At 55.2% G+C, this 25706-nt stretch overlaps 2 protein-coding genes across 8 annotated transcripts in view; one reads left to right on the top strand and one right to left on the bottom strand.

Annotated features, from left to right (window-relative positions):
- Nucleotides 1–3838: 3838 nt before the first annotated feature.
- RELT (RELT TNF receptor) lies at nt 3839–14474 on the top strand. The gene is given in 12 exon segments (XM_015537012.2): nt 3839–5544; nt 5546–5606; nt 7564–7632; nt 8670–8744; nt 8839–9005; nt 9206–9285; nt 9924–10181; nt 11499–11579; nt 11801–11882; nt 12047–12304; nt 12740–12938; nt 13080–14474. Coding segments are annotated over 12 exon segments (1404 nt in total). The 5' UTR covers nt 3839–5518; the 3' UTR covers nt 13128–14474.
- Nucleotides 14475–24076: 9602 nt separating this feature from the next.
- The window catches only part of FAM168A (family with sequence similarity 168 member A), a 235021-nt gene continuing 233391 nt past the window's right edge, over nt 24077–25706 (bottom strand). For all 7 annotated transcript variants that reach the window (XM_042957980.1, XM_042957979.1, XM_042957978.1 and 4 more), the window contains 2 exons: nt 24925–25055; nt 24077–24251 (listed from right to left, as the gene is read on the bottom strand). In XM_042957980.1, coding sequence (XP_042813914.1) covers nt 24943–25055 — 113 coding nt within the window. In that variant the 3' untranslated portion in view covers nt 24077–24251; nt 24925–24942. The remainder of the gene's footprint in view (nt 24252–24924; nt 25056–25706) is intronic.

The raw sequence follows: 25706 nt of genomic DNA, 5'->3' as shown, positions 1-25706 counted from the left end.
ATTGAGTGTTGCTGGGACCAGGTCTCTGGCAGAGCTCAGTACCCATTCTTTGCGGAGGCCCTGGGTGCCTGGACCTGGCCCTAGTGCCACTGGCTGGGGCTGGGGTTGCAAGGAGGACAGGAGGGACCCAGGGCTGCATCCCTACTGTGTGCTCAGCCCTGGGATTAGGACCCCAAGGCTCTCACATCTTTAGCCTTATGCCCTGAGGGTCAGCAGTCCCTTCTAGGTATAGGTAGGGAAAAGAGGGCCCCCGAAGGGGAAGGGACTTGCAAGACCCTAGTGTAACTGGGATCTTAACCCAGGTCTGTTTGCCTGGAAAGCCATCCTGGGAAAGATGAGAGCTCTATAAATAAACTGCCCATGTGGCTGTGAGTGTGTGCCCTGGCTACTTGGCACAGAGAGAGGGATGGAGGGGCCTCTGCAGCCAGTTAGAAGCGGGGTCTGAGTGTGTGGGTGGAGAGAAGGAAGGAGGGATCTAAACTTGGATCTGCATATTGTAGTCACCGTGAGAAGGAGCAATGAGCTCAGGGAGTGGCCTGGTGCCCCTATGTGCCCACCAGCCTGCCTGCTTGCCTGCCTGCCTTCCCTCCCTCCCTCCTTCCCTCCAGGGAGATCACAGGTGGCTGAAGGGGTCAGGAGAGGGGAGGGTCCACCCAGACAGGGAGGCTGGGAAGGCTTCCTGCAGGAGGTGGCACCTAGGCTGAAGCCTGATTGTAAGAAGAGTCACTTTTCTCCTGTGAACTCTGGATCCTCCAGCCACACCAAGAGGTCAGCTGAAGAAACACAACTATCCCAAATTACAGAGGAGGAAACTGAAGCTTGGGGTTGTGGGGCTGGGTCCTGACTGCTCAGCACCCTTCCACCTTCCTGATTGTGGCTTTAGCTGGCATGGGAGCAGGTGGATACAGGCCTGGTATAGCAGCTGAGAAATGGGCACCCACGGGCCTCCCTGGGAGGCCAAGGCTCCTTTGTCCATGCTGCTGGGACTGATGCTTGGTTCCCCAAAGCACCCTTGCTTGCTCCAAAGCCACTGGATGACCTTGGCTGGATGCTGCTTAATTCTGAGCCTGGCTCCTCCTCTGGCCCTTGTGGGTTGTGGTGAGAACTGATCCTCAGGAGAGGTTTGGTCAGGCCAGGCCCTGGTCAGCCCTGTTTACAGTGGCTCCACTTATCCCTGCAGCATCCCCAGAGATAGGGACCAGAGCCCTTGTTTGCAGAGGAGACCCCTAAAGCTCAGGGAGGGTAAGTATTTTGCCCAAGGTCACAGAGTCACTAAGTGACAAACAGCTTGAACCAGGAGTAACTGTTCTGGAACCCAACCTCCTACCTTGTACTGACCCCAGTCCTTAGTCTCCATGGGTTGGGGCCTGACCTAGAATTTCTGGGGAGAGGGTTCTTTTCCCCCGCACCTCAGGTCTAGAGGAGTCTGAGGACAGGGCAGGCTGGGCCTGTGGTCTGCCCTCAGTCTCTTGTGAAGCCTTGCCCAGGTCAGGGTGACGGGGGGCCTGTGCTGAGCAGACTGTGATTGAGCACGGTACCGTGATTGGTACCGAATGTGCAGCTGGGGTTGGCGGCAAAGGTGGCTTCTCAGAGGAGGTAGCAGTAGCATGAGTGAGTGGGCCATTGCCATCCTGCCTTGGGGCCAGGGAGACGGCCCAGGGCTGGCTCGGGCTCCCTGCATGAAGCCCAGGGTGCTAAGTGGTTGGGTGTCAGGCTGGAGAAGGCCTGTAGGAGCAGAAATGCCAGGCCTGGGGTGGCAAGGACAAGGGCTGCCTGTCCTCACCACTGGGTGGGTTAACCCTGTCTCCTTTGAGACCGACTTGTTACAGGGTACTCCTTAGTCTCTCTGAGCCTCAGTTTTCTCATCTGTGAAGCCTGGGACCCCATCTTTGAGGCCTGGGATGGGATTGAGGCGCGCAGTAAGTGCTTAGGGGGTTTGGGGAGGCCCAGCTCTGCCCCAGAGATGACTGTCTGGTTTAGTGCCCCCCTCCCCTAGCCCCAGACTCAGCTCAGGTAAGGGATCGGGTTTGCAGCTGAACTGCCCCAGACTGGGAGGAGCGGGGCTGGCCCAGTCTGGCCACCTCAGCCCTTTTCTTAGCCTCAAGGGCCAATTAGCTCCCTCAGCCCCACCTGCCCCCATCACTTCCCCGAGCCTCTGAAGTGCAGGCCCGGGGGCAGCCTGGAGGTCTGAGGGGCAGAAACATGCCCAGCCCCCGGGGTGGGTCGGGGAGCAGCTGCTGTCTGGTGTGCCCTGGTGTGGGATTTGGGGTTCACACGCATGGAGTCCTCACCCAAGGGTTGTGCCCGGGAGACCAAGGCTGCCCAGGGCTGGGCTGGGAATGGGGGTGCCCTTCCCACTGAGTGGCCCTGACATAGCCTCTGCACAACTCTAGGCCCCCAGCCTGTCAGCAGCCTGAGGAGCTGGGCTCCACCCTGGGACTTGCTCTTCAACCCCCTGGGAATTCCCAGCCTTCCCTGGGCTTCCTGCTTCTCAAAGGTGCCACTGCCTTGTCCCACAGGAGCTGGTACATAGGGCAATATGCAAGTTAGTGTGGGTGGAGGCAAACCCTAGAGACCCCCCAGGAATGGGGGCAGTACCTCCTTCCCTGGGGCCTGCTTGGGTGCTTTGTAATAGCCTCTCAGTGAGCCCCTTCTGTATGCCACTACCTCCCTAGCCTCTGCCATCTGGTTGGTAAACACTCAGAGACTATCTGCTATATGCTGGACCCTAAGCTAGGCTCTAGGATTAAGAGGGGTCAGGAGTGAGGTAGGAGGCAGAATCAGACAGACCTGGGCCCCTGCATCACCACACACTGGCTGTGTGACCCATTCAAGTGATCTCCCGTGGCCTCAGTTTACCCAGGTGTGAAACAGGGATACTCCTAAGGAGTAGGGGCAACTGAGGGCCTGGCCCGAGGGAATGAGGGCCAGTTGCCTTCCCCGTGAGGGTGGAGGATGGAAAGGAGGCATGCCTAGCTGCCCTCACTGCTACCCACTGTGGACACCGCCCTACTTCAGCTCCAGTTGCCAGGGAACCACTGGGTTCCTCACTAACCTGGATTTCTAACTATTGGTGGGCGGCCTTTGTCTTGCCGCCTCGAGTGGTCAAGGAAGGCCTGTGCCCAGCTGTGTTTCCTGGCAGCTCTAGCCTCTGAAGGCTGCAGGGAGGTCCGCAGGCCCTAGAGCCACCGCTGGGAAACACAAGTACCTGCCTCCCACCCTCTGCTCCAGGTGGGGACCTGCCTCTCACCTCTGTCTCCCCAGTCCAGCCTTCTTGGCAGGCAGCCCAGGAAGCCCTCTGAGAGGCAAATTGTTCCATACCTCTCCTCTGCCCACTAACCCTTCAAGTCTCCCACAGGCCCTTAAGGCAGTGCAGACTTCTCAGTTTGCATCCAAGTCTTGGTGTGACCTGGGCTATGCCCACCTATCTTTCCAGACCTCTCTCCCTTCTTATACCCCCCTACCTCCCAGAGCCTCACCATGGCTAATTCAGCACCTCCTGTGTACAGGCTCTGGGCCAAGCATAGAGAAGAATCTCTTTTGTACCTCACACCTGCTTGTCAAGTGTGTGTCATTCCCTGCTCCATAATTTATACATGAGGAAACGGAGGCATGGCGAATGCTTACTGAGGGCTCCTTCTGTGTGCCAGGCCTTGTGCTGCATATTTAAGGTGAATTCTCTTAGCCTCACAGCAGCCCTCTGTCTTGATGGGAGCGGGGGTGTCCACAGCCACAGAACCAGTTGAGGAGCAGAGCAAGGCAGACTGATTCTCCCCAAGTTAGCCCAGGGGTTCAGATCCAGTTTCAACTCCCCCCCCCTCCCCCCTCCCGCCTAACCCCAGCCTCTGGGCTCCTTAACGGAGATCCTGGTCTCTGGCCCACCCAGCCTTGACAGAACCTAGGTGCTCTCCTGATCCCTGCCCCCTCCTTCAAACCCATCCCATCCCCAGTTCAGCATATATCTACCCACTTACCAGGGCCCTGGCCCTGTGCTGCGCACTGGGCACACAGGTTGTGGGGAAGGGGCCGGGTAGGTTACATGTGGATGATGACTGTGTAAGGGAAGGTAGCGGTGGGGGGCTTCCAGGAGGAGGTGAGGGGCCTTGAGCTGAGCTCTGAAGGAAGAGTAGGTATTGGCCAGGTGATGGGAAGGGTTTCTGGGTAGGAGAGGCAAGTGTAGGGGAGTGAAAGAAGCTCAGAATGGCTGGGGGAAGGGGCAAGGGCCAGATCCCAGTGTAAGGATGCCTAGGCTGCAGGTGGGGCTGAACTGGAGGCCAAGGGCAAGGGCCCTTGGGGATTCAGTGGAGCTTCAGTAGGAGGCCAGGTTGAGGTTGGAGAGTGAGTAAGTGCAGAGGAGGGCCCCAGGCTGGGGCCTCATGACCCTACAAAGCTTCAGTTCTGGGAAAGGGGAAGCTGTGGAGACCTGGGTGGTGTCACAGCTTCCTCTTTCTCTGAGGCCTCCAGGGCTGCATGTCCCTGGGGCTCCGCTGCCCTGGTTAGTTGGTTTTCTTCCAGGGAATTTCTGGTTCTAATTGTTTGGGCATTTTTGGAGATGGGGGTGGGTTGCATGTTAGGAAGCTTGCTCCCCCTCAACCTGTTTTGTGGAGGCCTCCCGCTCCAGACACTGCTGGGGGAGGGCTTTGTGGTGAATGAGACAGACATCCCTGCCCTTGCTGCTGTCGGGTGGGGTAGGGGGAGCAGCGCTGAACAAGTAAGCAAACAAATACTTAATTACAAACCTGAGCCAAGGTGCAGAGGGAAAGAAGGGAGTGATGGGGAGGAAATCACAAGACCTTCCTTAGGCTTGTTACCTCATTTAAACCTAATCACGGTCTTGCCCTGGGAGACAAATATCCCCATCTTGCAGATGAAGATACTGAGACCCAGCAAGGTGTAGCAGGGGCTCCGGTCCCACAGGGAGTTGGTGGCAATGGGGACAGGCCCAGGTTAGACTTCTGGGAGGAGCAGCCTCTAGGCTTACTTCCTCCTCTGCCCCTGGGGCCCTGTTGGGTGTTTCTCCTCTGTCTGGAGCACTGGGCCCTGAGAGGAGGCTCCCTGCTGTGGGCCTGGGTCTGCTCAGCCACTTCTTCCAGGAGGCTCTCTGGAGGCCTTGGAAGGTCACTGACTTCCTGGCCTTAGGACTAGGCAGAGAGGTGGGGATGGAGCCTTCACGGACACTCAGCCAGCTGAGGGACTTTGATCCGAACTTGCTTTTCAGTCAAGATTTCAGGACTCCAGGCTTAGAGATGCTGGAGTCCTGGTGGGACAGGGGGTGCCGAGGGGCAGGTCAGAGCGGCAGGTGCTGCCCTGTGTGTACACGGAGGGGGTTCTGGGTGGCCTACCATGGGCCGCCTGACCGGACAGGTTCATCGGGGGCTCAATCTAGCTGAGTGAAGGGGCTGGGAGTGCAGCTGTAAGCAGACTCCGGCAGCCAGACTGGAGTAAGTACCAGTTTGGGGTAATTAGAAGGCACGTAATTAGAAGGCGTCAGGGCGCTAGGCGGCAAGTGTCTGTGAATATGCCTGAGTGGGCCCTTGCTGGCTTTGGACCCCTGGAAGATTTTCCTCCTGGAAGTCTCAAGATCACGGTTCCCCATCGGCCTGGAGGTGAGCAGCTGTACAGCCCCTCACTGTGGGTTCAGGTTACCCAGCAGGTGCCAGTCAGGGCCAGGAGTGGGACTGGGGTCCTCTCCTCTGTGGCTGTTGTGCCTCTTTTCACCCCTGGTCCAGCCCCTGTGGGGTCAGCCTGAGGCCTTGGGCTTGTGGTCAAGTCCGTGGATTAGATCCTATGAAGAAGGATCTTCATGGGGGGGCAGGGCTTGAGTGGGAGCTCGGCCTGGGCAGGGGAAAGGACACCTTGGGCCAGAAACTGGAAAGGAAGACTTGTGACCAAATTAGAGGAGGGGACAAGTGGGGGAATGGGTCTGAGTATGCTACCTGTTGGGTATAGACAACCAGGGTGTGGCCTTTATGCTGTGGCCCGACCTTCTCCTGTCCTAGGTTTTCCCCTTAGCTGGCCTTGGGCCAAGAGTGACTTGGAGAGTCCCGAGGATGTTGTGCCTGCCACCCCTCCCCCTCCCTTGTGGTGTAATTCGAACCCCTGGCTGCTGCCACCGAGGTCTGTGTAGGGGGATCAGTTTCCTCTGGCTCCTTTTCCACGTGGGAAGGCCAGGCCACCTGTGCCCCCGAGGGGCTCTCATATGACCTGGGGTTTACGGCAGGCAGCGCTTCTCCCACCAGACTTGGTATCGGGCAGCACGGGGCTCCGGGTAGGGTCCCCTCAATCTGCTGGGGGCCCTGGGCCAGTGGCTTGGCTGCCCCTTGGGGGTCAGAAGCTATATGGCCTGTGGCTGAGGCCTGACAAATCCAGCTTCCTTCACCCTCCTGAGCCGGAAGGCAGGTCTCCTGGAAATAAGTGATGGAACTCTCTTGTTTTGCTACAGTCCCATTTATCTAAACTGAATCCTCCTTCCTGCTCTTCCAACCTGCCTACTGGCTGGAGGCTTTTCTCCAGAGGACCCCATGCTTGGAGCCTGGGTGCTCAGCCTCAGGCCAGTGGCCATCCCATGCGGCGCCCTCACCCTGCCTCATGGTTTGTTGGCACTTCCCGCTGTCTGGCAGGGGGGCATTTCCCTGTTCATCTGTTGACCATTGGTATGGTCAACAGGGATGGGAACTCTCTGAGGATGGGGACAGTGTCTGTCTTCTTCTGTTTCCTGCGCCAAGGGCAATGCCCGACACACAGTGGTAGGTGCCTGAGAGAAAGGACAGAAGGCTGAACACTGGTTGCTATGACAGCAGGAGGTCTGCTCTTGACCCAGAGATGCAGTCACACCTCTCCCAGTGTTGGACATGTCCTTCCACATCCTTCGGTGGAGAAGACTGCCCACTGGGGAGTGGGACTTGTGGTGGGACTGGGACTGTGATGGGGGGCAGTGAGTAGGGAGACATGCAGGCGCTTTGATCCCGGCTGTGAGGGGAAAACGAAATCTCGAGAAGCTTCTGGACAGAGATGCCTTCGTATTTGGCTTTGATGGCTGAGGGAAAGTACCTTCTTTGGAGCAGAAACAGCAAGAGTGAAGGCAGAGAAGCCAAGGGGCCAGGCCCACAGGAGGTCCAAGTGGCAGGAGCCTGGGAGCTGGAAATGAGGTGCAGAGTCTGGGCATGGGGGGATTGCAGGCCCTCTCAGCCCCCACCCCCAGGACTTCTGCACACTTCCTTCCTCCCAGGGCCCCCCTGCCATGTCCCCATGCGCATGGCTATTTATGGAAGGGAAAGGAAGCCCTTCCTCCTCCGGGAAGTCCCCCAAGCCTGGCAGAGCCCTCTGTCCCCCTCCTCTGCTGCCCTGGGAGGCCGGCCCCAGACAGGGCACCCCCCATCTCTACCCAGGTTTGTGGGGGAAGGGGGAGGTGCGGTGAGTGTAGGCCAAACCACCCCAGTGTTGCCTGCCCAGCAATACCTTGCAAATTCCCATCCAGTCTTGTCCTGGAAACAGTGCTGGGAGGACAGCAGCTGCCTGCCTTTTCCCATCTCCTGCTGAGCCTTCCCTCCATGTGTGTTGTAGGCTGGTGACTCCTGGGGCCCGAGGATGAAGCTGAGCCTGCCACACTGGCCCCTGTCCTGCCTTTTTGTGGTGAGTTGGGGATGGGACCTGGGAGTACTGAACCCTGCACCCCAGCCCTTCTGAGTTCAGGAACCACATGCTGGCTGCCATGCTAGGGTTGGTTACACACCTCTTCCTTTGCAAATTGAGGCAGTCCAACCCTAGGAAACACCTCCTGGCCTGTGTGGCTCTTGGTGCAGGAGTCCTCCTAGGGCTTGGCAGATGTTGGGAGCCAGGGCTGGGGCCTGGGGAGGGTCCCAGAGCCTCCTGTGTGACATTCCTTCTGCCCTCCAGGGCAGCTGGCTCTATTCTGTGCTTGTTACCCCAAGTTGGGCCAAATTGGAGGACAGGTTTGGTGGGGGGGCGGGGGGGGCGGGAATCTGCCAGCAGGAGGGATTCAGGGCAGATAGTTCATTCCTGGAGTGGGGTGCAGAGGGAGCTGTCAGTGGAATGTGCTGGGGGAGGCCAGTTGAGATCCCTTCCTTGAGGTGTAGCCCGCCCCGTGTGGGTGCAGGAGTGTGAGCTGACCGGCCTTGTGTGGAGAGGTCATGGAGGAAGTTGTCCCAAAGACTCTGCTGAGGGCCCAGAACAGGAAGCACTGGCTGCAGACTTGGCCCCAGGGATGATGAACAGGGCCTGGTTAACAACAGGCCCAGCCGTGGTGGCGGGGCCACAGCCACAGGAAGGGAGACAGAACTTGAGAGAGGAATTCGGAAGCATTTCCTCTTTATCGTCCTGATTAGCTGGAATGGATGTGACTCAGGGACCCAAGGGCTTGAGATCCTGATCTGGCTCCATCTGGGGTTTTCCAGCACTTTCCAGAAGCCGATGTGGTTTTCTTTCTACCTAGGCAGTGGTGATGCAGCAGGTATGGGACAGGCAGGTTTTACTCGGAACAGGAGGGATTGAGGTTAGAGAAGGTCACTGAAACCTGGGGGCTGGCCCTGTGTGGTCAGTGGTCTGCACTCCTGAGACATTAGGAAGTGGGTGGTGGATAGATGGCCCCAGAGATGCCATATCCCAGCACTTTCTGCTCTCTCAGTGTGTCCTGCCTGCTGTTCTTCCAGCTGCTGCGCTGGCCTCTGGCCACTCCAACATCAAGGACCCTTTGGCGGTGCCCACCTGGGGAGGAGCCTAGCCTGGTGAGCTGCCCTGTCCTGGGAAGACTGTTGAGGGCCAGGGGCGGGTTCCCCAGACCTGGCTCCCGGCTTTGTTCTCATCCTTTCCCTCCCACAGGACCTGGGGCAGGGCACATTATGCAGGTCCTGTCCCCCCGGCACTTTCTCTGCTTCATGGGGCCCTGGCCCATGCCAGCCCCACGCTCGCTGCAGCCCTCGAGGGAGGCTGGAGGCCCAGGCAGGCACAGCGACTCGAGACACCCTATGTGGAGACTGCCAGCCTGGGTGAGCCATGGGGTGGGACTTGAGGGCTCATGGCGAGGTGACCAGGACTTTGGGTCCTAGGGTCCCAGCCTCACCCACCCCCTGAGCAGGCCTGTCTTCCCATCTGTGAAATGGGAGGGGTCAGGACCAGTGAGTGTGCCTGGCAGGAGCCTCTTTTAAGGATAGTTTTTAGGCCTTAGTGATGTCTTCTCTCTTTGCAGGTGGTTTGCCACTTCAGGGGTCCCCCTTGTCTCCTGTCAGCCGTGCTCCTGGACACCTCTGGGTACTCGCAGCTGTTATGGTGAGTGACAGATCGGGGGCAGGACTGGTGGGGGTCCGGTGAGCTTGCCTGAGCCCAGGGAAGGGTGCGCAGCCAGAGGGCGTCCGGCAACACGTGTTCAATTGTTCCGCTGGCAGTGTCTGCTCTCCTCGTTTCTGGGTGGCAGGACCCATCCGGCAGGTGGCAGCCATGGCTTGAGGCCCTGAGGAGCTAACACCCTGCCTGTCCCCTGTCCTCTTCCCCTCAAAGAGAGACACATGAAGATGCGTGTGAGCGCACACTCACACATACACGCGCACACACCTCTCGCTTGTTGTCAGTCACTTTCTGAGGAAACTAATTCATCGGCCAGTCGTGGGGGGTGGGATCCGGTGTCCACAGGCCCAGGCATGTGCTTAGGTACTGTGTTCACCCCAGAATGAGGGGTGGACAGGGGGCTGAGGGTCTGGCTATCCTGAGGTCTGAGGAGGCCTTGCTCAGGCTGATAAGATGGCCAAGAACAAGTAGGGGTGAGTTGGCCTTTGCCTCCCCAGCACGGTGGAGTGGGCAGTAGGCGGCTCTGGACACATTCGTGCCCCCACCCCCCTCCCATTTAACCCAGGCCCTGGGCCTCTCTGCCTCCATCTTTCCTCCATGCCTCCATCCTCTGTGGTGCTCAGAGCGGGGACGACGGGCCCGACGTGGTGTGGAGGTGGCAGCAGGGGCCAGCAGTGCTGGGGATACGCGGCAGCTTGGGAATGGCACGCGGGCAGGTGGCCCTGAGGAGACAGCTGCCCAGTATGCGGTTATTGCCATCGTGCCTGTCTTCTGCCTCATGGGGCTGCTGGGCATCCTGGTGTGCAACCTGCTCAAGCGGAAAGGCTACCACTGCACGGCCCACAAGGAGGTTGGGCCCGGCCCTGGAGGTGGAGGCAGCGGTGAGGCTCAGCCTGGGGTCTTGAGTGGGGAGGCCAGAGGGTAGGGTCTAGCTCAGCCCAGCTCAGCCTGGCGGCTGTGCAAGGGAACCTGTTGGCCTAGAGGGACTGACAGGGAGGGACCTGCAGAGGGCTAACCAGGAGGGCTTCCTGGAGGTGTGCGTGCGGCTGCAGAGGAGACCGTGCGAAGTGACAGAGTAGAAGGAAAGGTGAAGTGGCCTGAGGTGGTGACGGGGGCAGAGCAGAGGGCAAGTGGCTTCAGTGGGATTCTGGTCCTGGGTGAGGCCCTGTCAGGCTGTAGGGATCTGAACTCTTTGGGGACTGCAGTTGTATGTATATGGTTCAAGGGTCGGACTGCCTTCTCAGGTTGACCTCTGACCTGAGTGGCTGGCAGGGCAGCTGTCCTTGGCAGACCCCACGAGGGGCTCAGGTTTCAGCTCCAGGCCATGGTTTGAGTTAGGAGTCCTGGAACCAGAGGGAGAGATGTGTTCCCCCCACCCCCGGGTCCTGGGCCCCTTTTTTCTTCCCTGCACCGTCCCTTGAAGGCCAATAGGGCAGGGCCCCCCATGCACACACACTACCCACAGAGCCTTGCAGCCAAAGTTAAGATCGAACCGGTGCTTCCCATGCCTGTGCCACAGGCTGCCCGGGACTGGCCAGAGCCCTTCCCAGCTCCTGACGCTGCAGGCTGGCAGGGACAGGAAGTGCACAGGGGCTTTAGGCAGGCAGGAAGATGGCAGCTCAGGCCATTTTGTCGGGGACTGCACTTGTTTTCTCCTAGCCTGGGTTCTCCTTCAGCTGTTGGCTGCTGCCTGGGTGCAAGTCCTAAGAGCTGTTTGCCACTGGCCCAGGATTGATTACGTGGTCTATTGTCACACTCTTGAGGTTTGGGCCCTGAGGGCCCTCAGTTAGACATTTGGACAGGGTGGTGTGTGGGGAAGTGTGATAAGCCCGGAATGACAGAGTGTGCCCGAGAACTGTCCAGGGTTCTGGGCAGGGAGACAGCCCACAGCTACCTGAGGCTGTGCAGGGGAGATGACAGGCCCCAGAAGGGGTGGCCCCCCTCACCCTCCAATTGCAGGGAGCAGTGATAATGAGCTTGCAGAGCCTAAGCTGAGGCCTGGAGTGCCACCACTGCATCAACACCCAGGCTTGCAGCACAACTCACAGGAAGGCCTGCGGTGCCCTCTGCTGCCACATCTTGGCATAGCTGTTAAATCTGGAGTCAAGTCTGGAGCGCCGCCCCCCCCCCCCCCCCCCCCCCCGCCCCAATCAACCCTCCACTTCCCCAGGACCATGGCTGTTGCTTTTCTTCCACAGGGATCAACCCCGCCTACCGGGCTGAGGACGCCAATGAGGACACCATTGGGGTCCTAGTACGCCTGATCACCGAGAAGAAAGGTGAGGGGAGGTCTGACCCCATCCCCATGCCGGGGAGAGGATGGTCTCCTCTCTGCTCCGCCCCTCCCACCGAGACACCTGGGGCCAGCCTGGCCCTCTCTCATCAGTGTGGCTGAGGGGTGGAGGAAAAGGCACGAGGCCTGGGGTGGGGTGGGGTGTGGGTGCACGGGGAGCACCCCTTTGTGGCCCAGAGCTGGGTTCTGACCACAGCTGCCCAACAGAGAATGCCGCGGCCCTGGAGGAGCTGCTGAAGGAGTATCACAGCAAACAGCTGGTGCAGACCAGCCACAGGCCCGTACCCAGGTGAGTGGGCAGGTGATCCAAACCCACAGATAATCAGCCTGCTTCCTTGGGGATTCACCACTTGGGTATGTTCCCTTTCATGTTCACGATTCCCCTTTATTACCTCCTGGGACCCGCTGGCGCTGGCCTGCCCTAGTGACCACTTCCCCCTGTGCCCGCTGTAGGCTGCCGCCGGGTCCCCCCAGCATGCCACACATCTGCCCACATCGTCATCACCTCCACACCGTGCAGGGCCTGGCTTCACTCTCTGGCCCCTGCTGCTCCCGCTGTAGCCAGAAGAAGTGGCCTGAGGTGCTGCTGTCCCCTGAGGCCGCAGCTGCCACTACTCCTACTCCCAGACTCCTGCCCAACCCGGCCAGGGCTCCCAAGGCTGGGGCCAAGGCAGGACGCCAGGGCGAGATCACCATCTTGTCTGTGGGCAGGTGAGGTGGGCATAGATACTGGAGGGTCGGGGAGAGACATTACAGCCAGGGTGGGAGAGACAGGGCCCTATTTGAGCCCTAAACATCCTGCTTGGTGACTGGTCCCTCTCTGGCCTCAGTATGCCTCTCTGGGCAGAAGGAGGGTTGTCAGAGAGAAGTCAGGTCTTCCAGCTATGCTGTGTCTCACATGAGCCCTTGGGCGCCAGGGCAGGGTCCTGGCCTCCATCACACCTTGGGCCCCTCAGGCCACAGGAGTGTTTACCTGCAGCATTGAGAGTGGTTGGGAGCTCATCTGTGGGTTGGGAGGGCATAGGAAGGGCTCAGACTCCGATCCATGAACTTGGTGTGGGATCCTGTGGGTGTTGCCCTTTCTAGACCTGTGGTTCTGTCTTTAATGGAATCATCACACCACCACTCCTCACTCCACCACCACAGGTTCCGAGTGGCCCGAATTCCTGAGCAACGGTCAAGTTCAGCGGCCTCTGAAGTGAAGACTGTCACAGAGGCTGGGCCCTCAGGGGGTGCTCTCCCTGGCTCCCCACAACCTGGCCTCCCCACTGAGCAGCAGGCACTGCTGGGAAGTGGCGGAAGCCATACTAAGTGGCTGAAGCCCCCAGCAGAGAACAAGGCTGAGGTGAGGGCTAGAGGGGAAAGTGTCAGTTGGCACCTGGGCCGACCCTGACTGCAAATAGGGCGGGGGTGGAGGTTCAGGGGGCCCTGGGCAGGGAGTACAGAAGCCCCTGACTCCACTCTGACCCCTCACCTTGTCCCCCAGGAGAACCGCTATGTGGTCCGGCTAAATGAGAGCAACCTGGTCATCTGATGGTCTATCTCATCTGAGAACATGGCAGCCCTGCCCTAGGAGGTTCTGAAGGCTTCCTGGAGGAGGTAGAGCTGCAGCTGGGCGTGTGAGGACCAAGAAGTAATGGCCCAGCAGACAGAACAGCAAAGGCCAAGGCCTGGAGGTGGGAGCGTCCGCCCCAGTGAGAAGGCAGGCCAGCTGGCAGGTGCTGTGTGCAGGAGCAGGTTGAGAGCCCCTCCCCTGTCCCTGCCACCCAGTTTTTTCTCTGAAGGATGCCCTGTGCCCTAGCCTGGCCAGATCCTGGGACCCTGCAGGATCCTCTGTACCACTAAGTGGCAAGGCCTTGGCCTGGTGGGGAGGGGCCCTCTGCCTGGTGCTCCTGGCCCCACACCTTGGTAATTAGCTGCCCTTGCCTCTGTACAGGGCCCTAGTACGGACCTCTCCTGCCTCTTCTAGTGGGCCCAGTAAAGGGAAGGAGCAACAAAAAGCCATGGGCTGGAGACTTGAGTTCCCAGGCTCTAACCATGGGCAAGTCCCTGGCCATCACCTGGTTATAATTCTTCTATGAAGTGGGAAAAGAAAGGCATCTCAGGGCGCAGGGCTTCTCCAGTTACTTGGCAGGTTCTGGCCCGGGTCATGTGAGGGGAGAGCCTGACTCCTTGCCACCCCTCCCATTAGTAGCTTTATCTGGCCCCATTTTTGCGGCTTCTAAGGCCTCTGTCTTCAGGCCCCCATGGGGCGGCCCATCCCTGGCTCTGTCTATAAGAAGGGGCTTAATGCATGTATCTGCTCCCCACCCTGCTGTTTTTATTGAAAATGGTACCACAGTCTTGACCTGGGCAGGGCTGTAGTACAAGGTGCCAGCCTGCATAGCCACCCCAAGATCTCAGGAGCTTTTGGGGAGAGGTGTGGGTGAGGGGCTGGTAAGGTGCCCCTGGCCTCAGTGGTTTGTGTGTCCCTGTGGTGTTGGTGTCTGTCCCCCAGCCTGGGCAGTGCGGGCGACTGCCCAGCCCAGTCCCTATGTCCACTCTGGCTCAGCAACCTGGTTATTTATGTGGGGTCGTGCAGGCATGGGCCCCACTGCCATCCCTGTTTCTCTTATTTATTGAAACTTTGCTGTTGTCCTGTCTTTGTCTCTATTCCCATCCATTTATTGGATAATAAAAGGTGGGAAAGTCGTGTCATGAAGAGCTTCTTTCCCTGTGACTCTTCCCAGGTCATCTGGCCATTCACCAAATAGCTGTGTGTCAGGTACTGTGTGTGGGACAGGCCATCCCTCCCCTCGCAGTGTTGGCTCTGTGGCAGGTAGGCATGGGGACAGCGGGTGAAGTGGGGCTGGAGGAGGCCCCTCACTTCATCAGGTTCTCACTGAAGCCCCTAGAGGTAGTGCTGTCCAATAGATATATATAGTATGTACCAGATATGTAATTTAAAATTTTCTAATAGCCGCATTTTTAAAAGAAAAAGATAAGCTTAGTATCAATAATGTATTTAAGCCAGTATAACTAAAGTATTTTCATTTCAATATAAAGTCAGTATAAAAATTATGCATGAACCACTAATTTTTTTGTTTTGAAATCTGGTATTTTACACTTAAAGCACATCTTAATAAGAACTAGCATATTCAAGGGCTCAATAGCCACATGCGGCTAGTGGCTCCTATCTTGGACAGCACAGCTCTAGAAGAAGTGGAGCCTGGGAGATGGATGGGGTCAGACCTGTTGGGAGCTGGAGAACGTGGGAAAGGGAAACGTGGTCTGCAGAGAGAGAACAGCATGTGCAAAGGCCCAGGGGAACTACGAGGAACTGGGGAAGCTGGAAGTTGAAGGTGACAGGTGTGGAGACTGGATTGGGTGTGGGCAGAAGACAGCTACACGTGCTCTTGGAAGCCATCAGTCTTCTGCCAGAGATGCCAAGGAACCTCTAAGGCATTTAGGAAGGGGAGCTGGTCAGCTTGCTCTTGGTCACAGCGTGGAGGGTGGAGCAGGAATTCTGCATGGAAACTGTCGCAGCTGTCCAGGCAAGAGGTGGTGGAAGCCAGGGTGTGGGGGGCAGGATCTAAGATTCCTAAGATGGAACTGCTAGGACTTGGTAACAAGATGTGGGTCAACAGATTAGGGCCAGCTGGGTGGGGAAACCGGAGGAGGAGCCCAGGAGACAGCTGTGATACAGCCCCCTGGGCGTCTGGAATGTGAAGGCCTGAAGTGCTCGAGAGACCGACCTGGGCTACAGGAATATTTAGAAGCACTCAAGTAGGCATTTGCACCAGGACTGGACCAGGAGAGAGGGCTCAGGGCAGACTCTTGGGCTGCCCCAGAGGCGCTGCCAAGGAGGTGGGAAGGAGACCAGGGAACTGCAGTGTCCTGCAAGTGAGGGAAGGGGAGTGAGGGGCAGGATGGTCCACAAGGCCAGGTGCTGCCACAGGGTCAGGACTGCAGCAGTCCTTGGTTCGTGGACATGGTGAGAACAGGACGAGGTCTGATTGGATTGAGCTCCCCACAGAAGCCAGATTGTGACAGGCGATACTGGTAGGGACTTGGGCCCCAGGGAGGTAAGGTTTTTAATTCTGGGCTCTCTAGGTATTGGTATATTTTTTAAAGGTGGAAGAAGGGGACACGTTTAAATGCTAATGGGAGAGTCCCAAAGAGAGGCTGAAGAACCGGATACTGATGTTTGGTGGAGTCTGGGGAAGTGTGGAAAGGGACAGCCTGTGGGAGCCCCAGACCTCCTGGATGAAGGCGGCTGGTCAGGATGGGACTCCAGAAGGCCCAGCTCATGTTTGCTCTTGCTGCTCCCCTGAGGCCACAGGTGCCACTACTCCTACTCCCAGACCCCTGCCCAACCCGGCCAGGGCTCCCTAAGGCTGGGGCCACAGCAGGATGGCAAAGTGAGATCACCATCTTGTCTGTGGGCAGAGGCCTTTCTCCTGTGCAGAAGCCATGGACCTGGCCCAGTTAGCAGCACAGAAAACTCCTGCCCAGAGAAGCTGGGCAGACATGCCTTGAGATTTGATCTCTCCCTGCCTCTTTCTTGCCTCTCCAGGGCACAGGCTTCTCTTTCTGAGGCTTCTGAGGTGTGTAGGAAAGGGAGGGGACTTCCTAGGGCCTAGGAAACAAAGCTTTCCCTGTTCTAGGAGAGAGGAGGGAAAGAGACAGGCTGTACATCAGGAGGAATTTTCTGGAGCACCATGGGTTGCCAAAGTCTAAAACAGGTTGTTCATTGTAGGGGCCTAGTGCATCATCCGTGCTCCCAAGGAAATGTTCCCTTGGACTACCAGGGTCCACTTGGTGTCCCTATTTGCCAACTCTTAGCTGCATGTCAAGATTTGGCTTCTCAAACTTGGCTGTCCCCTGAGCCAACCAACCCCACTTCACCCAGGACTTGGATGACACACCAAGATGATGAGAAAGCAAGAGACGGGGTGGGAGTTGGGTCCCTCCCACTCTCCAGCCTCCTTTCCCAGGGGAAGGCTGGACTGGGGACTCTAAACGCCCTCTTGCTGTGGAGACTGAGGCTGGGTCTGGCTTCCCAGGCCAGGTAAGAGATAACCCTCACCTTGGTGCTGGGCCCTGGGGTAATAAGCACAGCTCTTCTCCAGCACTGCCTGCCAGCCCCCACCCCCCCAACCCCGGCACCCCGTTTTTTGCTTGCTGGAAGGTCAAAGTAGGACTCTGGCCTAAATTTCTTCACCTGTCCCTAAAAGGATGGGATACATTGCTGAGGGATCAGGTACGGGTATATCCAATACCCTTGGCCTTCAGGGCCCCCACCCTCATCTGAAAGTTTTCCTGGCTTGTCCCTCTGAATCTTGGCAGCCCTGGGAGCCAGAGGACAGACTGGGGCGCTGGGCTGAGGGAAGTTCTGAGTCTGACCTTTCCTTATTCCACCCCTCACCCCAAGGACCAAAATTGTGAGTATGGGGCCCAGATCTCCACCTCCCTGTCTGCTCCTGGTCCTCAGCCCTGCCATTGTGACCTGGAACTGAGTCCCTGGAAAATCCCTTTCCTGCTCTGGCGAAACTGCTGTGACACAGCCCAGCAAAGTCTGTGGCCAGAGGTGCCCTCAGCCCCCACACATGATAAGAGCTTTCCACTGCAAGGGAGGGAGAATGAGTCTCCTGTGAGGTGAGGACAGGAGGGAAACTGGGGAGCATGCTGCAGAGGCACAGGGCATGGGTTGGTAGCAAGGGCTGGAGAGTTAGGAGTATATCCTGAAGTCCAATTACAGCTCTAGTGTGAGCCAGGTCAGTGAGCCTCTTGGGGCCTTAGTTTTTTCTCTAGTTGAGGAGGCTGAAATACTTGACAGGCTATAGGAGCATCAGGATTTGGGGGCCATGGTGCTCCCATGGGGACCCTGGGAGGCAATGGTGGCTACAATGACAAGGGAAAGAAGCCTGGGCCTGGACTAGGGCAGTGGCTTTGCCCAGAGGGAGGAGGAGGCAGAGATTTAGGATGGAAAACGGACAGTAGTTGACCATTTGGGTGGAGACCACATAACCTCCCTCGACTGTCCTTCTGTGACTACAAACCTGTAAGCTCCTTCTTCCCTTGGTTTCCCAGCTGACAAACTCTCCCTTTAAGCAAACACAGACACTGCCTCCTCTGGGGTGGGCAGGGGAATGTGGGGCCTGGCCAAGTGTGAGCTCCGACTCTGAATCTCACGGCTCTGTGACCTTGGCCAAGGTACTTACCCTCCTTGGCTGCTCTGTCTTGAGGGCAGGGTTAATAAATAGGGCTCGCCTCCCATCCTGCTGTGAGGATTTTGAGAACTAGCAAACATAAAGCACAGCGCTGGCCACACGGTGAGCCTTGGAAGATGGCAGCCTTCATCATTTATGACCTCCTGGCCGTGTATCACACAACTCAATTAGTCCAGGTGCTGATGGTCACTTCCCAGACCCCTCAACTGAATCCCAAGGAAGCCCTGCTATGCCTGAGGGGAGATGCAGCATAGTCATTACCTGACTGGTGAAAACAAGGTTAGCATCAGCTTGGGGAACAACCCAGGGGACTCACTGGCCTAAGAGGTGGTGTCTCCCTGCCCCAAGAACCACCAGTCTGGTCACCCCGGACTTTTTTTTTTTTTTTTTGGAAACTTTTTTTTCTTTTAATAGTTATTGAATGTTCTACAGCTTACAGTAAATATCATAGTTACAAATTCTTGGCTTCAATCTTTCAGAGTGATCACTATCTGATCTTCAAAACAAAATGAAACAAAAACCCAAAAGAATCCAAAACAACAAAACAAAACCAGATTTACACTTCATACACAAGGCGAGGCCACGGGGCTTTCCAATCTTTACACTCCAGGCTGTGTTTTGAAAACACTGATAAGTTCTTTGATCAAACTACTTGGAAGACACCGGTCAAAGGTTTATTATTATTTTAAATGCTTTTCTTTTTAAAATGTGAGTTCCAATAAAATTTAAAAATTAGATTCCAACCTGTAGATTAAAATGAATTAAAAAATACAAAATCATATACAATGCTCTCACAGGGATGTTACATGCCACGAGAACAGGTTTCTCTGTCACGTGATATGATATAGGGATGCAATGCCTTTAGTCAGGAGATAGACCCTTGGGCCTTTAAAGGTCATTATAGACAACTCCAAGTTGCTAGAGGCCTGGCCTTACCTCCCCTTGGGGTAAGGAGGAGCTTGAGTCCCACCATAGATCCACACGATCTGGCTGACTTGAGAAGGTGGTCTGTGGGTAATCCCACTCTTTTCCTGACTCACAGGCATGAGGAGGAAGGCTAGAGCCTTGAGATGCTGGTCTTGCTGGGGTCAGGCCCAAAGAGGATTTCACCCATTTGACTCCTATGGGCTGGTACTTATCTGCAAAGCTGTTCTATAGGTTCTCTTCAGGAAGGAGAGTACCCACTCTGCCAGGAGCTGCAATGGGTCCAGGGCCTCACCGCCACAGCATGAATGCCCAGGGACTATGGATGCAGCCGCAGGGAAGCAAGAGCTCTAGTTACCCTTTCTGGTTTTGTGGCAGCCAGTCCCAACTCCTGTGTTCCTCACTTGGCCACTGGGTTGGACTCAACAGCATGCAAGATAGAAAATAACCATTGGAGAAACTGAGGGAACAGGGCCCAAGTCTGGCTCAGGCAAAGTTGGCTATGGAATGTTGAAGCTGGCCTGCCAGGCAGGAATTGTGAAGATTGGGCCCTGGAACCATGTAATACATAACTTCAGAAACAAGTTTTCTAGGAGAAGGGAACACAGGTAAAGGACAAACCCTGCAGCCAACCTGGCATGCCCATGGAAACTTGATCTCTGAGGCTCAGGAATGGAATTCAATGTTAGCCTGGTTGAGTTTCCTCTGCTGTTGGGCTGGGCCTGGATTCCCCTGGGGCTGTGCCCCTCCTACCTGCTCACTCCACTGCCTAACCTGCCCCTCTCTGGACTCTGGAGCTTGGCAAGCAGCTGGGGACCGCACACTCTGTAGTGATGTGGTAGAACAGAGGGTGGAAAAACAGGGCTTCCATTTATCTTCACTCAAATGCAACTAAGAAATGCCATGGTGATACCTAAATGATTAATCCAGCCAGAGTGCTATAACCAAGACCACACAAAGACCAAGACCCATGTCCTCCAGGCCTTCCTTCTCTGGCCATGAGGCAGACCCAAGGAATTGGGTATGCAGGGCTCCGGGCTTGGCTCAGCCAGGGCCTCACTGGGGCTCTTGGCTAAATCTTGTCTACACAAGGACGCCAGAACTTGGTGACTAAGGGCCTGCCTGCGTTTTATGCTCCATGTGATTCATTTCTGAATGCCACTCAGAACAGAGTAAGCCCCTCCAAAGGAGCATTCCTAGCTGAGATTGGTAAACCTCAAACTTGGAACTATACAGTGTCTCTCTTGGTCCTGGTTCTCACCCATGGGAAAAGCAAGCCCAGGGATTGAAGGCATGTGCTTTTGGCCATTCAAGGCTACATCAGGTCCCCTGGGAGTGTCGACTCACTGCGTTTGGACAGTGGGCAGGCCCTCCAGGGTCAGAAAGCAAGGGGTATGCAGGCTTCCCTGGGACACGGGTCTTTCAATGGACAGAAACCTGGGGGCTGCCCTTGAACGTGTCTTCAGCTCTCGGCATCATGACCCCAAAGTGTTATGTTCAGGTTAGGCCTTCTGTTGCCAATTTTCATCCTCCTGGTGCTGCCAGGGTCCTTGGGGCCCCTCATAAAAAATCTCAATTGGGAAGACTGAGCTCCCCAGGTCTTTTGGAGTCTTCCTCTGTTTGGAACAGACAGGTAGCAGCCCACCCCTTCTTAATGCCTGCCACTGAGATCCAGCAGGTGCCAGCAGAAAGAGCAGAGGATTTGAAGAGTTCAAATCTCAGCTCTTTCTCTTAACTGTATGACTTTTGGCAAATCTCTTCAGCCATTTTTTTTTTTTTTTTAAAGTAAGCTCTAGGCCCAGCATAGGGCTTGAACTCACAACCGAGATCAAGAGTCACATGCTCTACCAACTGAGCCAGCCACGTGCCCCAAGTCTCCTAAGCCTTTTAAGACTTAAGTTTTTTTCCATCTATAAAATGAGGATTTGGCAATCAATGAATGTCAAAGCACTTTGTACATTAAAAAAACATGTGGATAGGTTTGTGTGTCCTTGTTCGATATTTAGATAAGGGGATATACACTTTAGGGTCATTGCCAAGAGAGAAGAGCCACAGCAACTGTCCCGTCTCATGAGGAAAAAAATGTTTTCACAAGTGGCAGGAAAGTTATGTTTCAGGCTCTCACCACTGGGGGGCACTCCAGACTCCAGATTCCTGGGCCCCAGGCTAATGAGGAAAGGGAGTCAGGTACAAGTTGGGGAAGCCAAGAGGGTTGGCTGGTGACTAAAACCACCTGTACCCCTAAACCTGGCCACCAAGCTTGTGGTACTGGGGGCAGGCACTGGAGTGGAGGTGTCTGCATGCTGGTGCCAGCACTGTAGCTCACTATGTCATGTGGGCACACTCCTTGTCCTCTCTGGCTTGCTGGCCTTCCTAACAATGACAGGGCCCTTCCAGCTCTGACCTTCTGTCCAGCTTTACCAATGGGCCACCCAGTATCTTTAGATGCCTCCCAAAAGATGCCTATGATCCTGCCACGAATGTTCATTCTGCCAGAGGCACACTACTACTACCCCTGCTCTCCTGGACTTGTTCCCTTTGCGATGACTCCCCAAGCTTGGCCAGGCTTGTGGATCTCCGTCAAAGCAAGAGGGGGAGGCCAGCAGAACTGGGGCTCCGCCATGCACACTGAAAAGAGGGTGCTGGACTTGGGGCTCTTCCAGACCACAGCCTTTCTGTACCTTGTTTTCGCCTTGGGGCCTGTCTTTGATCTGGAATTACATACTAGGGCAAAGAAAGGGTGCAGAGCATAGATGCTTTAGCCCTCAAGCCTGTATGTGCAGTCAGACTGGAGGGAAAGCAGACAAACTGGGATTCAAGTGGCTCTGCCACTTATGAGCAAATCACTTTGCTTTCCCAAGTCTCAGTTTCCTCATGGATCAAATAGGAGGAATAATCTATTTCACAGGGTTAAGCCACATGATGGATGTGAAATTGCTTTGTGAACTGTGAGGTACTAGATGTTAGTTTTTCCTTACTGGCATAGGAAGAACAAAAGCAACAGGGCCATTCCTAGGTCTCCTCCTTTTTACTTCCTCTCTGTGGTTCTACCCAGCCCACCTAGAGGTAGCAGGGTACATGGAAACCTATTACGATACTAGCTTGCATTCTGCTCACCTTGGCAAGCTCCCTTTTCTTCTACAACCAGTTTCCTCATTTGTTAGATGGGTGTAATAACTCTGACCCCGCCTCTCTCTCTCTCAGGGCCAGTAAATTAAAGGCTGTGAAGTGCTCTGAAATCTATGAAGCACCTGACAAATGCAAAGGTTTCCTATTATTATCATTAGTATTATTTTGGCATTTTCCACACACATATGACATAATCTAGAACAACCTTCACCCACCCTTACAAAACCAGAGAGTAGGAGGAGGTATCTGCAAAAAATGGATTAACACTGGAAAACTTTGTTGTTTTAAAATGAAACCCCATCAGCACTCTAGAACAGACCATTTAGAATAGCTAGGTTTCTCCTTACTGGTCCTGCAGTTCCCTGGAAAGCCAAGAAGGTGGGTCCCCCAACTCCTGGCTCTGGGTTGGATGCTGATGGGCTTTGCCCTCCTGGGAATGCCAGACAACCTCTGAGGTCCTTCTGGCTCAAGAGTTTCCTGATTTCTTCCTCCTTTAAGGGAGACATGGGAGGTAGGGGTAAGGGTATGTCCAAGTGCATGTGAATTTAAAATGAAAAGGGTTGTTTAAAAGTCCCAAATGTTATCAATGATCCCATTTTGTACAGTAAAATGTTCCTGCACCCCCACCCACACAGGAGCTGCTGGCTCAGCCAAAAGCTGGGTGCAGGGGACAATGCTGGGCAACCTGGGCTCCTGGCTGAGACTAGCCTGGACTCCTGACTTGGGGGTTCCTCTTCTCCCATGAAAGCCCATGCCTCCTGGGCCTCATCCTTGTCCCCTTCTCTTTTCAGGAGGAGGGGCTTTTGTCCTAAAAGCATAGATCCTCCTTTTCAGCCAGCCCGCTTTCTCCTTCTCCTAGGGCTGGAGTCAGGTATAGAACGAAAGTTCTAGATGTCTTCACAGAATTTCCAAATGCTATTTCTTCATTTGCAATTTCTGTTCCTGCCATTTGCCCCCATGTGACCTCTGCCCAGTCTTTAACCCCGCTTTGGAATCGATGGAGAAAAAGAGCAGAAACAAAAGCCCAGAGACTGTTCCAGAGTTCACCGGGTGTGAGTGCTGCTGACTTAATTTCTACAAAACCAAGCCAATCCATCCCTAGTTAAATTTTTGTGGATAACATGCCCCATGGTAGGAAGCCTGCATTTAATGCTAATTTACTGCAAGATCTAGGGAAGTCCTTTCATCTTCTCTGAGCCTCAGCTTCCTCATCTATCAAACAGGGGAATGGATGAGATGATTGCTAAGGTCCCGTCAGTTCCATGAGTCTATGAAATGTTTATTGCTATTGCTTTTCCTTCACTATCCTGACCTTCAGAGCTGCCAGCACCCACCTGGAATGTGGTTCCTTCACTTTGGCCGTGAATGGCACAAGATAACCAAGAGCCCCACGGACAGGCTGGTGAGCCCTGGCACTGGGAAGGGCAGAGGGAAGGGAGAGAAATGCCATAGGTTCCCACTCTAATCAGGAGGAAGCATCTCATCAGAGTGGGTCCCTGTGGGCTCAAGGGCCAAGGTCTGGATTACATAGGGCATCTGGCCTTCCAAGGCTTTGGGAGGCTGGGATACCATCACCCTGCAGCTGCTTGGCAGGACTGAGGTCAAAATTACATTTTGAGGAAGTGCCAGGTCAGTTAACAACACTGTGCAAATCAGAAGGTCCAGGCCCAGACAATTTGGCGAGAGACCTTACAAATCAAAGCCAGCAGGCAAGCACCTCTCTCCCCTCTTCCTTCCCCCAGTGCCCTCCCTCCCCCCACCCTCCCTCAAGTTCTCCCAAAGAAAGAATCTGGTTTTCCCAGGTTCTCACCTGGGGTATTAAGCTGCTATGAACACTCCTACCTAATTCAGGTGGTCCTGTTCTCGGTCTGTTGCGATGGTTCTCAGAAGACATTTCCTTTGTGTCAGGACATAGTAACGTCCTAAACTAATCTTGCTCCGGAAAAATAAAGAACAATCTCCCAGAGATGTAACCTGCTCAACAGCTTTGAGTTCCTACCCTAGACCCAAGGGCCACAAGTGTTACGCTCTTCAAAGGAAATCACACCTTCAGCCGAACCATTGCAATAAACCTTGCTCTCTGCCACTAGACTAGGATCCCCGGGGACTGGATGCTTGGGGAAGGAGAGAAGAGCAGAGAGGATGTGCTTGGTCAGGAGGAGGGGACAGAGCTGGAAGGGTAGCTGCTAAGAAGGAGACATTGGGGAGAGGCAGGAGATTAGAAAAAGCAGCTTTTACAAAAACCAAAAATAAAAACCAAAACCGTTAAAGATGCATAAAGTGACCCTTGCACTTCCGTTGTCTCTTCTTGCAAATAGAGGTGGTGCTGCTAGGGAACTGCTCCAGCACCTGTGTAAGACTTGAGTAGTTGCATACAATGTGTGACTCCAGATCTGAGGAAGGAAGAGGAGAGCCATTAGTGACCATGATATTCCTGTCAGGCCATTTCAGGAAGCCACTGGATCCCCTCCCCTCACTGTGGGAGCCCTAAATGGAGCCCTCTGTGCCTCCCTAGTGGAGCTGCCTGCTTCCTGTCCAGTGCCGAGAGCTCCTGGAGGACGTGCAGGGTAGGGGAGATCAGGAGGTAGGGCAGAGGTATTAAAAGTTGATGTCCCTCAGGAGCAGTCGAGGGCAGTAAGGAAGCTGGTGGGTGGGGGGGATGTTGGCCCAAGGTCTCCAGCCGCCCCCCTCCCCCGCTACCATCGCCAACATCTGATTAAGGTAAGATTGCATCTGAAGAATGAGGACCAGAGTTAAAGGAAGTCTAGAGACTGTAGGTAAAGAGCACAGAATTTAGCACTAGAGGGCTGGAGTTCAAGTTCCAGCTTAATTCTTACTGGTTAAGTGATGTTGAACTATGCATTTATCAGTAAAACAGAACTAATAATCCTCATTTCACAGAGCTGCTCTAAGGATTATGAGATAACATACGTAAAGTATCTAGAACATATGGAAAGTGACAGCTATCATTAAGGGTAATATTACTGAACTCAGAGCAGGAAAGCAACTGGGCGGTTGCTGGTATTTGGTCATCCTCCTACCTCTCCCAGCCCAGGCCCCACTCACTTGGATGGGCTGCAGGCTTTACCAGTGCGGGGGCACATAGCTGTACGCAGGGGTCCCTTGGGCCCTGTATGTTGGCATGGACACAGGGTGTGCCCCAATCGCGGTGTGCTGGGGTGCAGTCAGCAGGGTACCTGAGCATCCAGAGAGAAGAGTAAACCCAGTGAGGCTGTCCCAGGGTGCTGGGATGAAGAGGATGAAGCCATGGTCTTTCACACAACTGCTCCCCAACCTGGGCCCCCCACCTGCTCATGAACTTCCTGCCCCTCCCACCTTGCCAGGCTTCATCTCGTTAGGGAAAATTTTGCTGATACGCCAAGACAGAGTCAATCACTCATCTTCAGTGGCCTCCTTCTACTCTTCTTTGTATGCTTTTTGTAATCTACCGAGTGGAAATTGTTGGTTTATATGGTTGTATTTCGCATGGGCCCTGCTGTTCCTAAAGGCAGGGCTCTGGTCTGATCTATCAGTAACTGGTCCACAGGACCAGAACGAAGGCTGGCACCAAGCAGATATTTGATAGCTTGCTAACCAGATTTAGGGAATGAGGCCTCAACAACCCCTTACATTAGGGGGCCACATAAAATCCCAATTCTCACCCCCTGCCCACTAGACCCCTTGTACCCTCTTCCCTCAAATGATTCTTTAAAAGTTGGGTCTCTAAAAGTTATCCACAACCCTCTTGTCATCTCATGCTCTTCTTTTGAATGTCCGCCGTGCACCCAGAGACTTCCCTAAACTTACTCTCCCAGTGTCGTCTCCATCCCTATCCTCAGGGTTCCTGA

Source organism: Panthera tigris, chromosome D1 (assembly GCF_018350195.1).
Source record: "Panthera tigris isolate Pti1 chromosome D1, P.tigris_Pti1_mat1.1, whole genome shotgun sequence".
Lineage (NCBI taxonomy): Eukaryota > Metazoa > Chordata > Mammalia > Carnivora > Felidae > Panthera > Panthera tigris.
The sequence above is the reverse complement of the archived record's forward strand: the minus strand, read 5'-3'. Positions and strand labels throughout refer to the sequence as shown.